This window comes from Morone saxatilis, unplaced genomic scaffold (genome assembly GCF_004916995.1).
Source record: "Morone saxatilis isolate NCDOM2014 unplaced genomic scaffold, NCSU_SB_2.0 Contig23, whole genome shotgun sequence".
Classification (NCBI taxonomy): domain Eukaryota; kingdom Metazoa; phylum Chordata; class Actinopteri; family Moronidae; genus Morone; species Morone saxatilis.
In genome coordinates, this window is record NW_023339796.1 from 13,793,199 (window position 1) to 13,809,882 (window position 16,684).

The window sequence follows — 16,684 nt, forward strand, 5'->3', positions numbered from 1 at the left end:
CCTTTTTCTTCTTTGACACTCTAATGAACTATAGCATGTGCTGTGCAAAACAGGAATTGCTGTTATTCTGTTTGTACAGGTGTTCATACATTGGAAGTTAGGCACTGATGACATGATTGTGAAGGTTACTGCAGTGTAAAGAGGGCATTCACTGTGATGGCCGACAACAGAAAGAACGGTTAGCAAATAAAATGCTTTTTAAATGTAACATTCACATGTCATTTGCTTGGTTATCAGCCACCATATGCCAGCTTAACAGCCTGCCTGAGGTGGATTTCTTTAAGTAAATGAACACATCAACTCAGCTCCCTTGACTTCCATTCACAATATATCTCTATTTCTCTTCCTCACTCTCTCTCTCTCTGTGTGGCGCCATAGTGAAAATCACTGCAGTTCTTTCAGCCAGAATCAGTCAGAGCCAGCCTATACACACTGTCTCTCTCCCTCATTCAGCGCCTGGCTCACTCTCTCTATGCTCAACACACGCTGCTCTTCGCCTCCACACTGCATCTGTCCTCTTCTCCCTGAAGTGAGGTACCATGCATCCTCCTTTCTCCTCCTTCTCTCCGCTTCTCCGTTACCATTCTGGGGTCCCTTTATCAGACAGAGCATTCTTGCTGCAAAGCCGGGGACCATAAAAGCAGTGTAACTGTGCTTGAGGACTTTAGAGACGGGACAAGGCTGTTTGCCGGGTCTGAGGACAGCTTCCGGAGACTCTGCTGCTGCTGCTGCTTCTGTATGCAGCATCTTTGACAGGACCTCTTTCTTTGCTGTGTAACACCGCTTTGATTCCTATTAAAGTTGCAAGGAGGTCAGACTTACAATCGAAGCAATCTCATCCTGGCCTTTCATCCTTGGGCTTTTGACAGGGAGGCACGCTGACAACTCCCTTCGGTTGTATGTTTTTGTGTTGTAAGTGGAAGCAAATGCAGCTGTTCACCAGAGAAGATTTGTGAGTGTGTACAGCATTTATTTGCAAGTCTTTGCTTTTCTATGAAAGCATGTCCTTATTTTTAAGATGTGTGATGGGAGTGAGAGGGTGTCTGAGATTATGTGTGTGCATGTGTGTACAGTGTAGAAAGCACAGTGTGGTGGTACAGTGTTACTCTCCTCACTCCAGGTGTTTGACTAAAAGGCTTAGCTACGATTGGAGGGCGAGAAAGACTCCCCAGGCACCCAGAACTCTTGGCTGCCTGACAAAACCTGCCAGACACCCTAGAAGAGGCATGACAGACAGACTCCGTAAACAAAATGGACTAATTAGAAATAAGCAAAAGACCAAATTTGAGTTGGAAATGGAAAAGTGCACAGTGCTTTATATAGGATGAGGTGAGGAAGATTAAAAACAGGACAGACACAGAATGAAAAAAATTAGATAGAATGACATGTAAAACTAGGGCAGGATTGCTTTTGCACATTGCCACACTGAAGCAGCTTAAAAGTGTTCGCAGAAGACGTTAAACTGGAGAAAGCGGCACAGAAAAAAAAGAAGTCAGTCTTCTTTATGGTTTAGCAGGACCTCCTCACACCTATAACCCTCACCCCTCTAACCTTCTCCAACAACACACACTCTCAAGTGCTCTTCTCCATTGGGCGACTTTTTCAGCGACTTATTCAGTGCCTCTTTTCCTCCATCCTTCTCCCTCCATTTCCACCCTCTCTCATATTTTCAGGTGGAGTCTGACTGGTACAGGATCCCTTTCTCTACTCCTCACTCACTGACCAGGATTGCACTGCTGCCATGTCCGATCTTGATGCAACATCAGCTTAAGATTGTTCACCCACAAGACACTGAAGACACGATCTCATGCTCCCATCATTCCTGCCTATGATTCCCATATGAGATTTAGCAGCACCAGGCAGAACTGGCCTGGACCACTGACTTTCAACTTCACATAAGAATAACAAGGACAAAATCGAAGTTCCACGGTCAGAAAAAAAAGACTGTTAAGTACTTTAAGGACACAAACAAAGCTTTGTTTGTCTTGGAGCAGCTCTAGTGGCCTTTGTCAACAGCCATGCAGGTGTCATTTGCATGTACGGACCACGGGCTAAAGGCCCCGCGTAATGGTGAGCACAGCAAGCAGAACGCCACCAGCCCCAACACAGCCAGCCAGGCCCGGGCCCGCTTCCGGACCGTGGCCCTGATAGCGCGCAGCCTTGGCTCCTTCACCCACCGTTACCACCACAACCTGAAGGAGTCCACCGCCAAGCTCACTGGCATGAAATACCGGTATGTAGACTGATGGTGGGGACTGTGAGAAAGTAGAGTGAGGAAGACGGAGGAGGTGTTTTTTAGTTTAGTTTTCTCTCCTCTGCCCAGTTTATGTTGTGAAAATCTGCCACAACTCTGAATGTGAGGGGAGGAAAATTAATAAATGAATATGAATGACAACATAATATAATATGGTAGAAAGAGAGAAGCGAGACTACATAAATTAAAAGACCCTTGATGGAGACAATGAAGATACATGTGCAGTGACAGGTGATGAGTGGGAAGGTGTGTGTGTTTGTGTCAAGACATTTTTCCAAGATGCAGATTTATTGGCAACTCTATATAATTGTTCCACAATTAATAGTGTGTGTGTGTGTGTGTGTGTGTCTGTGTGTGTGTTTTAGCAAACAAGAATCTGGGACAGTTTAGGTAGTTTGGAGTGCTTAGATTTTCAGTGCAATTTGAAGAGAGAGACATTTTGGCGTGGTAATGACATAAAAATACAAAAAACATAATGTTCTTCAGGTGCAGGGAAAAATTATATTAAAAGCCTTTTTAATTCAGGCAGATTGGTTTAAAACACATACCAGTTTTAAACTCACAGTGTCTTTATCATGGCTGAAATGATAAAAACAGATACACTGGAAATAAAGATCATCAAATAATGAAATGACCAACAAATACAGGGAAAATACCCATGGTATTACCATACTAATGTCATGAAATCCACATAAAATTACCCACAATAACCATACAAATCACATCACACAGTTTAACCATCAACACATACAAATAGATAACAATTCTGACAATGAAGCTGACCAAAAAGTAGTGCCGAACATCTGTGCCAGCTGTTTGTACTGACAAAATCCTTCTATAAACAGGCGTTGGAGCACAAGTACTGCTGTAGTACAGTATGTATACTGTACCATAAGCTACATAAGGTACCACAGTGCAGGAAAATTAAGCTAAATGCAGATTATGTAGACCTGTAAAAGAAACATGTTTCATATAATAGGGATAAAATCAAAAATTTGAATGAAAAATAGAAAAATATAACCAATTAAACAGATCAAAACCATATAAATATGTTACTGTCGTTTTGGTGAAGTGCACTCCATATAGCTAAATAAATCACCCGATATATTCTGTGCTTCTACACCCGACTGTATCAAAGCTGAGTTTGATCCTTAAGGTCTTTCATGGGCTTGCTCAGTACAACCGGGCTCGGCTCCAACTAAGCCGCATACAGTTCTCAATAACAGGCTGCAACCATACAGCACTGTACGTTCTGGAACGTGTGACAGTAAAGCAGAGCAGTGCGGTAGAGCTCTACATGTGTGTCTGTGTGGGAGTTGTAACAAGGCTGGGCCAAGTAAACAATGCTCTCTTATCTCAGTGAGTGGGCTCTTAACCCAGACCGCAGGAGCAAAATAGTAGCTTTCACCTCGAACTGTTAACTCACCAGAGAGGGTGACATCATCTCTTACAGTGTTGGGATCAAGAGAGAGACACAGGGAGAGGGACTGAGAGAAAGAGGAGATGATGGGAAGGGAAGGAGTTAGAAAGAATAATTGAATGGAAGAAAGAAAGAACAAAAAAAAGACAGAATTAGAAATCGAGTGAAACCGGAAATTGGGGCACACGGGTCAGTTCACAGAAAAGAGGCAATTAGCAGAATCTCGGCAGATTGGATGCAGAGCAGCTAAATGTGATAAGTGTCTGCTTGTCACACAATCTCATCTCGTTTCCATAACAACATTAAAATGGCCAACTTCAATCTGTTCCCAGCACCAAACAAGCCTGGTGACTCCATTGTGCAAACTGCTCCAGTATTTCACCTTTATTTTTTTTCCATTAACCAAGAAGATTAGTTTTGAAAAATCTAATACTCCAGTATTTCACCTTTATTTTTTATTTTTTTTAAAGCTACAAATTCAACCAACAAAGAGGCACTTGCTTGTTTCGCTGTTTTCCTTCAAGAAGAACTGCTAAAACAGAAATGTTGCAGTGCTGATGCAGGAGCGATGCAAAGTGCACAGCTTCTGTAATGTGTCTGTTGTTTATTTTGGTTGGCAACATGAGGATTTGCTCATCCTTGTAGCTCCTTCTAAAAACAGGTGGAGGATATTAGCTGTAAAGCTTCCTCCAAGCCGTCAGCAAATCCCCTATTTTCACCACAGAGAAGCAAATATTGGAGGAAAAATCTCATCTGTCATGTCCCCTCTCTGCTCCTTGTTTGTCTGGTGTGTCCTGTTCCTCTCTCTTTCAGTACTGAATCCCTTCTCTCTCTCTCTCTCTCTCTCTTCCCAAACCCCTGACTCTAAGGTGTTTTGCTAAAGTAGATACTTCTTTGGACGTCATCTGACAGGGAAACTCTTTTTCTTGAGGTGAAGCCAAATCCGCAACTAAATCTGCTTTATACAAACTCTTTGAAGGTTTCTCTGTGCCATAAAAAATGAAGACACTTTTTCACAAGACGAGAGTGTGTCTGTGTGTGTTCGTGGGCGTATGCATCGGCTTATTCCATTACATACATGAGCGCATGTATGTGCATTAGATGAGAGCCTCCGCACTGGGAACATATGAAGGCGTAGAAAGTTGAAGCAGAAGATGTAGTGTGCAGAGCGAGCGAGCATAAACTAATAATACCACCATCCGCAGCATTTTGGTTGTCATGGTGATCCAAATATAGTATAGTTCTTGTGGTGTCCCCTAGTAGCAACCTTCTCAGGCTTTTTGACCTTAAAATAATACACAAACCCACAAACAGCACAAATACAGGCCATAATATGTGATGTAACCAAACATGCTGTTGTTGCTGGCTTCACAATTATTTCTGGTTCCTGGTAGGGAGCCCCTGCATGACTGGATTGAAGTTCATAACAGTCATTAGGCAACAGAAGGACTTTTGACAGTCCAGGAGGTTTGGGGAAGATTGCGCTTGGTTGGTTCAGAGCTGTGCTGCAGATGGGCGTGCAAAAAAATCCCTTCTGTTGGTTCCTTTGGATGCAGGCTTATCAGTGGCCAGCAGAGTGAGGCACCCTCTGCCGTGTATACATCAGTGTGCCGACAGTGTGAGGAATGTATAAATCAGCCGTATTACGTGTTATAATAATAGCCAGAAAACTGTGGTTCATTTCAAGGTACGCTACACTTACACACAGTGGAGCTGAATTCAAGTTTTGGAGGAAACATTAGGGGGTTCTGTCCCATTTGTTTGTACGATGCAGCCCCAGAGCGAATGTCATGGTTGCATTCATGGATGACTTCGTTGTGCCTCTAGCTTGATCCTTTTAATTAAAAATCGTTTCTTCTTTTGACTCCCCCCAATTTAATAACCCAATGGGCTATCAGACCTTAAAGCAAACACACTGGTGTAAGTGAGTTCGGTTAACACTATCATTTCTCCTGATTCACCTAAATCATTGACAGAGGAGAATGGATTTTTTATACTCAGATCTCAAATGTTTGAAATTTTAAAATTACTGGTCACATGCAGAATATTATTATCAATTGGAAAGTATTGTGTTGTGTTTAATCAGCTCGGTCAAGGACACTTTCACTACAATAGTTTGGTGGAGAATACACTGCAGATTCTTTTTACATATTTAGCATCGAGTCAGAAAGCAATCTGCATTTTTATTCACTTCAAACCATTCAGTGGGTTTAAATGTGGTGTATGAGATTGGTTACACAGAGGGCTGCAGTTTATAACAGTTATAGTGAGGACTGACAGCGATAAGATAGCAGATATTCTGCTGCTGTAGCCCTTGTCAGGATGCATCATTAATCATTTGCTTCGTTGTTGCTCTGTGTGTGTTTACGTTTCTTTTGAACTCTGAGTATGTTGCAGGTGCATGTGCTAGTGCCTGTGTGTGCATATGTGCATGACTTAATGCACGTCTGCACTCATAGAGCTAATCATGTTGCTTTTGCTCAGAGTATGGTTGAGTAGTGTGTATCCAGGGCTCTGAGTTGCTTGTTTGTTATTTTTCATCATAAATCAAAAGTCTTCATCAGTCTTCAATAAGATAGATGTATTATTATTTCCCAACATCATTTACTGCAGTTCTTGTTGTGCTGTGATGTGTAGTTTTAATAATATGAACTGGGATGTTGCACAACAGGAGCCCTGTAGCGTGGAGCTCCACTCTGCCTAAAGACCAAACAAGCCCCAAAGGATAAGAACTGCCCAATATCTCAGTTAAATAGCCAGGACGTTTGCATAGACTTCTGCATTTTATTTAAAGGTCATAACTTTAATGGTTTTCTTTAAGCATAATGGGTTTATAATAGTGTTGCCTTGCAAATGCAATTTTGGCTTTTTCCTCCTTAAGTGGCCCCTGTAAACAGAATGTAATCGCAAAGATAATTGGAAGTGATACAATCGAAATAAAACACTGCTGCATGTCTATAACAGTAATACCAATAGCATGAAATGACTGTAAATTGCAAAAACAAAGCACAGTATTAAATAGCCAGATCATCCTCACCATGAAATCTATCTGAGCCATCCTCTCTTTTTTATTATTATAAGTTTGGCAAATGTTAACTGAAAGCACCAACTGACCTCACAGAAATAATTTGATAATTTGTCAGCAGAATGCCTGTCTGGGCATTGCAAGATAGTGTATATTTATTTTCGATTATTGTAATCAAACCCTAGGATCATAATTGCTATGTAGTGTTACATATAAAGCAACTCTTCTGTCCAGTTCCGTCTAGAATAATCTCTACAATCCTTGAAAAGGCAGCGCAAAATGTTTTCTTCGTTTCGATGCAAACCAGTGAACAACACCACCCTACTAAAAAAGATACTGTGACATACTTTCTACCGGTACGCTACTGTATGAAGGTTTTCCAGTTATCATGATATGACTTTTTTTCCCACATTGCTAAGCTCTCTCTGAAATCGTTCTGAATCAACCACTTCAGATCTGCCCACATGTTTTTCAATACAGGATCAACCCACAGGCCACTAGCTTCAATCATGTGTCCCTGCCTGAAATACAGTTGTTCTGTGTGAGATTCTCTACCTATCAGTCCCTCAGGTTTTCTCATGCGATGTTTGAATTACATTTTGGAAAAACTAAAATAACAGCGCGTACATGCAGAAGACTGTTCGTGCAGGTCTGTATACTGCTACAGTTGTGGACTTCGGCCCTGTGGAAAAACAAAGCAGAAAGTTGTGTCCACACTCTGGCTCTTTAATACACACACACAGACACATACAAACATGCACATCATGCAGGGCCCTGTAGGGAGTTGGCTGTCATTTCCGATTTCCCATTCTGTGTCATATAGAATGCTTTATCTGTAGAGGGTGTTTGATCTGCTTAGTCTTGGGGCTTGGACTTGCAACTCTGCAAACCTCAGTCTGTTGTCGGTTTCGCTTGGTTTCTGTCTCTCGTTCTCTCTTTATTGCACTTGTTCTCCTTCTCTTCTCCATCCTTTTCCATTTTTCTGTTATCAGTGGTGAAGATTCAACCATAGGGCCTGTAGGCTTTATCAGTGATTTTTTTCCCCCTAGCAACTGCTGCAGCTTGTCTTTCATACTTAAAGTGCTTGCTTCAACTTCCCTACTTTCTTCCCACCCACTCAGGCCCCAGCTTTGATATATTTAGAATATGACCCGCCTTTCTACCCTACACTGAATTATTTTGATAACAACATTATGGTTGCCATCAGGAGAGAGCAGTGGGAACCGAGGATGTGGGTGTTGTCTAATCCCTCCGCCCATGAAGGTTGGTTTGTGTGGGTTTGCTTAGTCTACATTAATCCCCAGCGAGTGAAGAGTTTTATCTATTTACTCTCAACCTTGACAGAAGTGTTAGCTGACAAATATTGATTTGAACAATCCAATCTCAGAAAAGGAGTCATAAGAAATGCCCTGGTGTGACTTGAGAACCATATAAAGGCTTTCCAGGAAAATAAGACAACAGCCTCCCACAATAAGGGACCCTCCTAAGATTTAAGCACAATAAATTGGCCAGATGTTCATTTGATATTTTCATTTCAAGTGGGGATCCACTAAGAATAGAACGGGCTACATGCAGTAGCAGCTCGCAGGATGTTCATAAGTGGTGACAGGTTTGTCTGAGGGGGCGTCTTCAAATGACTCATTTGTCATTTTACTTCAAGGCTTCTTTTGGGCACCATCCAAGCATGAGGGACCGAGCCACACTCACTGGGTTGCAAAGTTGTTTATGTGCGAGTTTGTATAGACAAGTTGTTCTTGCCTTAGTGTGTTTATTTTACAATATAAAGAACATCTGCCTCTGCATCCTAGCAGCTCTACACACAAGCACCTATTTTCTCTTACATACAAAGTGTTTCATTGTCTTTCCTTTGTTGCAAATGACATGCTGTAATCTCCTGAATCATTAGCTTCTTTTGCAACGTGCCTCTGCTGGCACCCACTTCCGAGACCTGGACAGCTCTATTAAGGCGGTATAGCAGGCTGTGTGGTTAATAATCAGGTATGGCCAATGCTGCTGCTTCCTGAGTCCCCAGAAAACACTGGAGACAAGAATACAGCAGCGAGGCGGCTTCTCCGCCTGCTGAACGTCAGCTTTGTTTTTCTCCCATCATCAAGACAGCCTGTACGCATTTAAAGCACAAACACTGCAAATTTGGCTCATGGAGGATCTCCAAAAACAAAGTTAGCAGTTTTCCAAGGACAGCCAGCTTTATTTGGAAATGGAACGTGCCTGCAAGTTTGTTTATTGTGCAGACAGTGTGCATGAATGAGCCACTACATGAAAACAGTTATCAATGAAAACCCAAGCCAAAATGTATGTACGATTTACAACACTTTGAGGCATTAAGCAGATGCTTTAGTGTAGCAGTGAACATTCCTCATCATCAACGTCCTCGATAACCCCGACCGAACACACACAGATTCAGTGAGTATTGCACTTCTAACCTACAGTACAGCCCTTCCCCCACACTTTCATGGATCAGAGCTCCCACTCTATAATACATCAGAGAGACGGAGGATACAATATCCAAACTCCTCCACCATATCAGAGACAAGAACACATCCCACGATTTGTTACTGCAGAGATATGTGTCTTCTAGTTTTCTCCTGTCATGTTATCATCAGTTCCTTAATTGCACAATACATCAAAGTGATTTGATAAATGTATCAAATCACTCAAAACGTAAACACACTCACTTATATGTTTTCCTTCTTTATTTTGGTGGCTCGGTTGAACTACTGACTCGATGACTGATACTTCCCCATGTTGAACATCTAATTGAATTGGCTGAGGGCACAGTTAGATAGCACGAACTTATTAGTCTGCCAGTTTTTATACGACCTCATTTGTTGTAATGAGTAAATGCCTGCAAAACCGAGCAGAAGGCACAATCCTCCAGACCAGAATTTGAGGTGGTTTCTGTGTCAAGAAATATGTATATTTGGATGTATTCTCCTCTCAAGATGAAGTGTGTTGCTCGTGATTGGGGGTTTGTGTGTGCATGTGGCCTTGATGGTTCTGTCAAACGAATATGTCTCAATTTCACAGCATTTGCCACGAATCATTTCCTCTATCAAATGACCGTGGTTGCTGTTGCAGGGCTGTCTATCCTCTTGTCGCAGTTTTCTATCACCTACGGTCCACAAACATCACACTGCGGGAAGACACCTGTGGTGGCTGGAGGGAGAACAATCTGCTCTAGCTGTTTTCACTAGTGTTAAGTCATTAAGCGTTTGCACCACATGAGTTCCCCTCTCAGTTGTACTCGGTGTGGGACAGATTGTTAAACTAGATGTGAAGCGGAGGGTTGAGACTCAGAATCGAGGGTGGCAAGAACTCTGAAGTATTAGTTTATCTTCCATGGTGTTAATGAGAGTTGAAAGTGCTTTAAACCTTGCCACAGATCAGCTGGATGTAAATTAACTGTTTGACATATCAGGTGTACTGTTGGTCGGTTAATAGGTAGAGAAATGCATTAAGGACACGGAGAAGAGGAGCTGGTGTATGTTTTAGGAGCTGTCTTGAGAAATGCTGATATGATATAACCTCTGTGCTTGAGAGTGAGCGTGGTTGTCTGCATCTTATGGGGACAACAATAACAGTAAAAAGCCCGAGGACTGAAGTGCTCCCTGCTGTAAGAGGATGTCAAAGGCTCCGAGTATAAGAGGAGGTAATTGAATGAGGAACGGGCGGGTGAAGGGCAGTACTTGTCAAAAAGTAGTGTACCAAAATTCCCACGACTGCAATACAAACAGTAATTGGATTTTTTTGCGTAGAATATGTTTCAGGGTCAGAGGAGGTGGGATCCATATTGTTGGAATAAATCAACTGTCCTCCCCTCCTGTAATTTCTCAATTTTGATTCATGATTGCAGGTGTGATAAAGGTGACCCTCACCTTTGGTGATTTTCCTCTCGATCTAAAATGAGCATCTACCATCCACTGTTATTGTTAAACCCTGCATACTGCAATTACAATTGTTGTTGTTTTTTTGCCTATATTGTAAGCTCCACAATAGCAAAATTGCTGCATGTTATTTCTTTTCAGTCTCTTGAGTGTTGATTTGAAAACAACATAGATTTTGGCCTTGTTTAGGCTGAAAATCTTTGTGTGCGCAGAGGCCGATAACTAATTGCGGTTACATTTGACTGATGACATCTGGAGTCTAAACAACAGTGGTTTTGTCATCATAATCTGTTTTTCTTCATAGGAACCTGGGGAAATCTGGGTTGCGTGTCTCCTGTCTGGGGCTTGGTGAGTACATTTAATTAGCATCAGAGTCAAATGTCTAATGATTTCATGAGCATCAAAGTGCAAACTTAACTCGTCTGTGTGTGCGTGTAGAGCCAGCAAAATGGCCAAGCAGAAGGGGATAGTAATATTATTATATCATTTCAACCTATTCTAAACCTCATGCATCTTTCATACGTATGGAGAGTCATGAGAGACAACAGAAAGCTGTTTGCAGATTGTTCATTTTTTCCTTGTTAATATTTAATCAATAGCACTGGTTTCAGCAAACAAGTTGCTCAATTATCACACATATCCAGTGCCCACCAGAGCGTAAACACTCTCATTCATCTTAATAAGACTGATTCATTTAGCAAATCTCTTTTGTGCATGTGTGTGTGCTAGCCATATCTTTACTACGTTGCAGCATGTGTGCCAAGTCACTTGAAGGGGGTGTGTCTCTGAAGACAGAATAACTTGACGAAGCAAATGAATGATGCAGTGCTGCCCAGGCTCAGCAGATACTAAAGCACATCTAATGACAGAAAATCTGTGAATGAGTTAGTTTATCATCTCTGTACAGATTTAAAGATTTAGCCACAGTGCATTCGGCAGCAGGGAGGAATAGTGAAGAAGGAACCATCCCTCAACTTAAAGGAATTAGTTTCAAGCCTCAGTATTGGCAAGCCTCAGACATGCGGTTGTGCCCTTGAGCAAACGTTGATTCCTCCTTGTACTATTTTTCAGGAAAGGAAAGAAAAAGAGAATTTCATTGAGGGGATCTAAACACTTTTAAATCTGTGTTTTAGCATTTCAATTGTAGTATCAGTTTTTAAAGGATATAGCTCAACATTTTCTGGAATAAACTTATTTGTTGTTTTTTTAGACTTAGGTGTAAAGATTGATAACACTCTCTCATCTATGCAAAAAGTAAGAGGCTTCCGCTATCAGTCAGTTACCTTAGCTTAGCACAAAAGCTAGAAACAGGGGAAACAGCCAGCCTAAATCTGTTCAAAGCACTTCTAAAGATCACTAACACCTAATTTCATCTGTTTAATAAATACAAAAGGTGTAAAAACAAAAGACTGTGCTTTTACTGGGGCTCGTGTGTTATTTCTTGGCTTGGTGCAGTTACTTCCTGGAGGCTAACTCTGTGTTTGTACAGATTACACAAATGCAGCATATGATGCTAAGCTTTAGGGCTTTAGAGGTGCTGGTAGGTGAATTCTGTTACCTACAGCCAGAGTTAGCTGTTTTTACCATTTACAGTCTTTATGTTAAGCTATCCAGCTGCTGGTTTTAGCCACAGAATTCAGTCCTATTAATCATCTCAACTAACAAGAAAAGGAATGAGAATATTTCCCAAAATGTCTATCTAACTATTACATGCCAATTGTGCAGCAGATAATTAAATATATATATATTGTCCTAGAAAACTTAGAAAACCAAAATACCAATTTGTTTCCACTTCTGGTGCAGTTGGATAGAGATTTAACACCAGGTCCTGCATCATTTCTTATTAGTGGGAGAGGACAACAAGCAGCATGTGACAGGATCAGGCAACAAAAGGTTGGCAGGAAACTATGAAAGTTCTATCAAAAACTGTGTTCAGCCTATGCTGTTTCTAGGCAAAGGAACAGAGGCTACAACTGCTCCTTTCTATTTAAAGTATACTAATTAAGTACATCATTGCAGACTGTGCATGTGTGTGTATCCACACTCATGTATGTATTCACTTCTGTATAGCAACTGTAAGAGGAACTCACATGACCAGAGACTAAATCTGAAAATACAGGGGTGTTTATTGATAGCTTCAATACTGCTATTACGTATCAAGTCTCTTTTAGCTTTTGACAGACGACAGGTGTTGTCTATCTATCTGTACCTACCCATTTGAGGCTAAAGGGGGAAAAGAAAGGTTCAGCCAAGTGACACAACATTAAAATGTAGCTTTTAAAATGTTGAGAGGAAAATGAGAAAGCAAAGAATAAAACAAACGTTAACCTAAGTATCTGTCCTCCATTGACCAGAGCAAGAAACATAAAACTGAAAATTACTCTCAACTTTTGTGTTTCCCTTCCTCAATTTATAGTCAAAATTTTAAAACTGGGCAGCAGATAGTAATTTGATAGGTTTCTTTTTTTACTTGACCATTGCCAGCTTAGAAAAATCAGGCTGAGCCTACACTGATCTGCTGCTACACTTCTGGTGCAGTTGGCTACAGATTTAACACCAGGTCCTGCATTATTTCTTATTAGTGGGAGAGGACAACAAGCAGCATGTGACAGGATCAGGCAAAGGAAGATTGGCAGGACAATAATGAATTTCTGTCAAAAACTGTGCTCAGCCTATGCTGTTTGAAGGAAGAACAGAGGCTGGAACAGGCTTCTCTCTACATTATATGTATATGCAAGAATAGTGTGTATCAGTTCAGTCTGTGCATGTTTATTTATTTTATTGTATTAGTGTATTTCCCAGGGGGCAATGTTCATTGTTCAACAGAAACAATGAGCTCCAGTTAGCCTAAAATATTATATCTGGAGTAGTGGTACATGGCTGTTTTGAGAAGATCACATAGATTTTTGGTTACATTTAACTTAAGATATAATCAGTTTAGCCATTAGCACATTGTACTGTTAATTAAGTTTCGAAGCAGCTTGCTGTTTTGTGCAACCATCCACATAGATTACTGTATCATTGGCATATAGCTTGATCCTTACATTGGGACAGACTAAATAAAAGTGTTCCTAGTATAGATTCCAGGGGGACTCCAGTGTAAGAGTGGTAGTGAGAGCAGTAGATTAGAAGTGTATGTGCTTGTGTATGGCAACCATATGACTTCACATGACCTGAGCAATAATATAATATTGTATATAATAATATTATAAAGTAATATTGATACATGAATGTTTATGGATAGCTTCAAAACTGCTATTACTAATAAAGCCTCCTTTACAAATGCTAAGCATGAGAAGCATGTAAAAGGGGCCTGGGCAGTATGATGGCTCTGCACAAAGTCACTCACACAAACATAGTGTAAACAGGAATTCTCTCACAGGATAAAACACCTAAAACTGCCATGTGTAGAATTGGAAAATTTACCATATTGGCACCAACTAATGGTAATATCATAAAAGATACTGTGTTAGACAGCAATACTCATCAATACTGAATCAAGTCTCTATTGTGTTGTCTAGCTTTTATACATACAAAATCATGCTGTAATTATGTAAAAAATATGCACATAGAAGGTTTAAACACAAGAAAGTTACAGCAGTTAACCTTTTCTCTTTCAGCCTATCAACAGTCAACCCTGACATTTGGCTGTGATGGCTTTAGGACGTGGGCGCTTGTCATGTGTCAATGCCAAAATGTCAAAGTAATAATTAATGCACAAATAAAACGATTTCCGAGGGTGGTTTTACATGCAAAGGGTCTTGTTTTTTATTTGTACCAAAACTTTGACTTTGACGTTTCCTTCAACAGGCACATGGGTAACATTTGGAGGTCAGATCTCTGATGAGGTAAGATGTTATGTCAAATCCATCATTTAGCCGTCACAGCTCATGAGTAGATGTTGGCTTTCATTATTTTAGATTGTACAAATATAACTAGTGAACAGTTGTGACAGTTTATAACACCCAATTTGGTCCCCCATGGGAGCAATTTAGTGTAAGTAGATGTAAAATGGTGTGAGTCCAACACAGTAATCAGTCCGATATCAATTTCCCAATATCACAGCAGGCTGTTAAGTCCCTGTTGGCTTTACCAAGGCCAATTGGTCAGGTTTTATTCCTCCCTGTCACAAGTTATTAAACAGAACACCTCCTCCAGTGCCTTGATCGGGCCTTGAAGGGGGGAAACACTGAACTGGTGACAGCTCATCACTGCCTGCTGACCACTGGGGCTAACTGACGCACACAGAGACATAAACAAACTCACAAGAACATAACAGGAGCAGGAGTATAAAAGGAGAAAGTCACCATGACAAAATTGGCCTTCCCTTGTACAGCTCTAAATAAACTTCAGGCACAGGAACTAGGTCAAAATAATCTGGGAAATATATTGAGCCGTAAACAACCTTAGTCAACAAGCAGCCTGTACAGTTTTACTGGTGATATGTATCCCAGCCGCAAACAGATTTTCTCTCATTGAGCTTCTTCAGGGAATTTCCCTGGCCCATTCTTTTTGAAGTGTAATTTTGGTAATATTTATAGCTGTGTATTATACAGCACTGAAGTACATGATGGGAAACTTCTCTTGTCGGTGTCAGGTGGCAGAGCAGCTGATGACTATCGCCTACGAGAGCGGGGTCAACCTGTTCGACACGGCTGAAGTCTACTCCGGGGGGAAGTGAGTGATGTTTCCGATTTGTTATCTATTGCACATCCACAGAGCACTTTTTTCTGCTCTCTCTGTCAGCTGTTCTACCCATAAGACACAAGATGTTAACAAGGTTTTGCCCCAGACCAGGAATTATTCACCTGAGGAGGCAAAAAATGAAAGGTAGCCATGACTCTAAAGTGATTTACATAATCTTATTCATCACTGGAGGCTCCCTATGATGTTCGCAGCTCAATCTAACTTTACAGGACTGGACATTGTTTCAGTGAATAATGTAGGACGCGTTGTAGCTGTATGGGGATGAATATTAATTTCAAGGTTGCTGGTGAAGTTCAGGCATACAATACAAGATGAATTTATCCTTTGTCTTGTACCCCTTCATATTTATAATCAAAAATTCATGCTATAGATGTGTGGCAGATAGTCACACTTTACATGCTCTTAGAGAAATGGCAGCCTGAGATATAATCTCATCATCTCCCTGTGTATTTTTTCTTTACAGAGCAGAGATAATCCTGGGAAACATCATCAAGAAAAAGTGCTGGAGGTAAAGTACAGTCTCTTCAGATTCTAAATCCACGAATAGGTTTTAGATTGCATGTGTGTGTACACTACATGGCCATATGTGTACAAAAACATACAGCACGTACCCATATGTTAGCATCTTAATCTGAAGATGCCTCTACTCTTCTGGGAAGGCTGCAGAGATTTGCTCCTATTCACAGAATTATCGAGGTCAGGCACTGATGTTGGGCTCAACCTTGACTCCCAGTTGTGTTGCAATTTATCCCAAATGTGTTGGCTGGGACTGAGGCCAGGGCTCTCTGCAAGCCTGTCAGGTTCAGAAAAACATTTCTCAGGCCTCGCTTTGTGCATGTGGGCACTGTCATGTTGGCACAGAAAAGGACTTTCAGGAAACTGCCACTCTGAGAAGCTGTAGCAACTTATGCACAGTGATGGTTTGAGCTAAATGTTAAAGTCAGATTGTAAAACTAGAGAAAGGCCAAGGAATCAAAGTTAATACAATACATGCTCTGGGAGCCATGAATGTCTGTACCAAATGTAACAGCAGTCCATCCAGTATTTGTCATGATATTTCAGTAAAAACTTAAAATGTCAACCTCCTGGTTGCACTAAAGGGGAAATTAGGGGATCACCAAAGTTATGAGGATTCATACTCTAGGGACCATGGATGTCCGAACAATTTGTGCCAGTTAGTATTTGTTGAGATACTTCAGTCTGGATGCAAGGGGTGGACCAAAAATAAAATTTTGAGATAAAGAAGTATGTTTTCTTTCTCATTCCTTCAATTATCTTTTGGCGTAAACAAATATTGTATGCCATAGCATTAAAATGTTCCTTTACTGGAATAAAGGTGCCAGACCCAGGGTACAAAAACAGCCCAACAGTTT

At 41.0% G+C, this 16,684-nt stretch overlaps 1 protein-coding gene across 1 annotated transcript in view; it reads left to right on the plus strand.

Annotated features, from left to right (window-relative positions):
• The first annotated feature begins 1,681 nt into the window (after positions 1-1,681).
• kcnab1b (potassium voltage-gated channel, shaker-related subfamily, beta member 1 b) overlaps positions 1,682-16,684 on the plus strand; it is a 30,112-nt gene continuing 15,109 nt past the window's right edge. Inside the window, exons 1-5 of the mRNA XM_035670432.1 lie at positions 1,682-2,233; positions 10,909-10,952; positions 14,415-14,452; positions 15,202-15,281; positions 15,775-15,819. Of these exons, the coding sequence (XP_035526325.1) occupies positions 2,019-2,233; positions 10,909-10,952; positions 14,415-14,452; positions 15,202-15,281; positions 15,775-15,819 (422 nt within the window). The 5' untranslated portion in view covers positions 1,682-2,018. The remainder of the gene's footprint in view (positions 2,234-10,908; positions 10,953-14,414; positions 14,453-15,201; positions 15,282-15,774; positions 15,820-16,684) is intronic.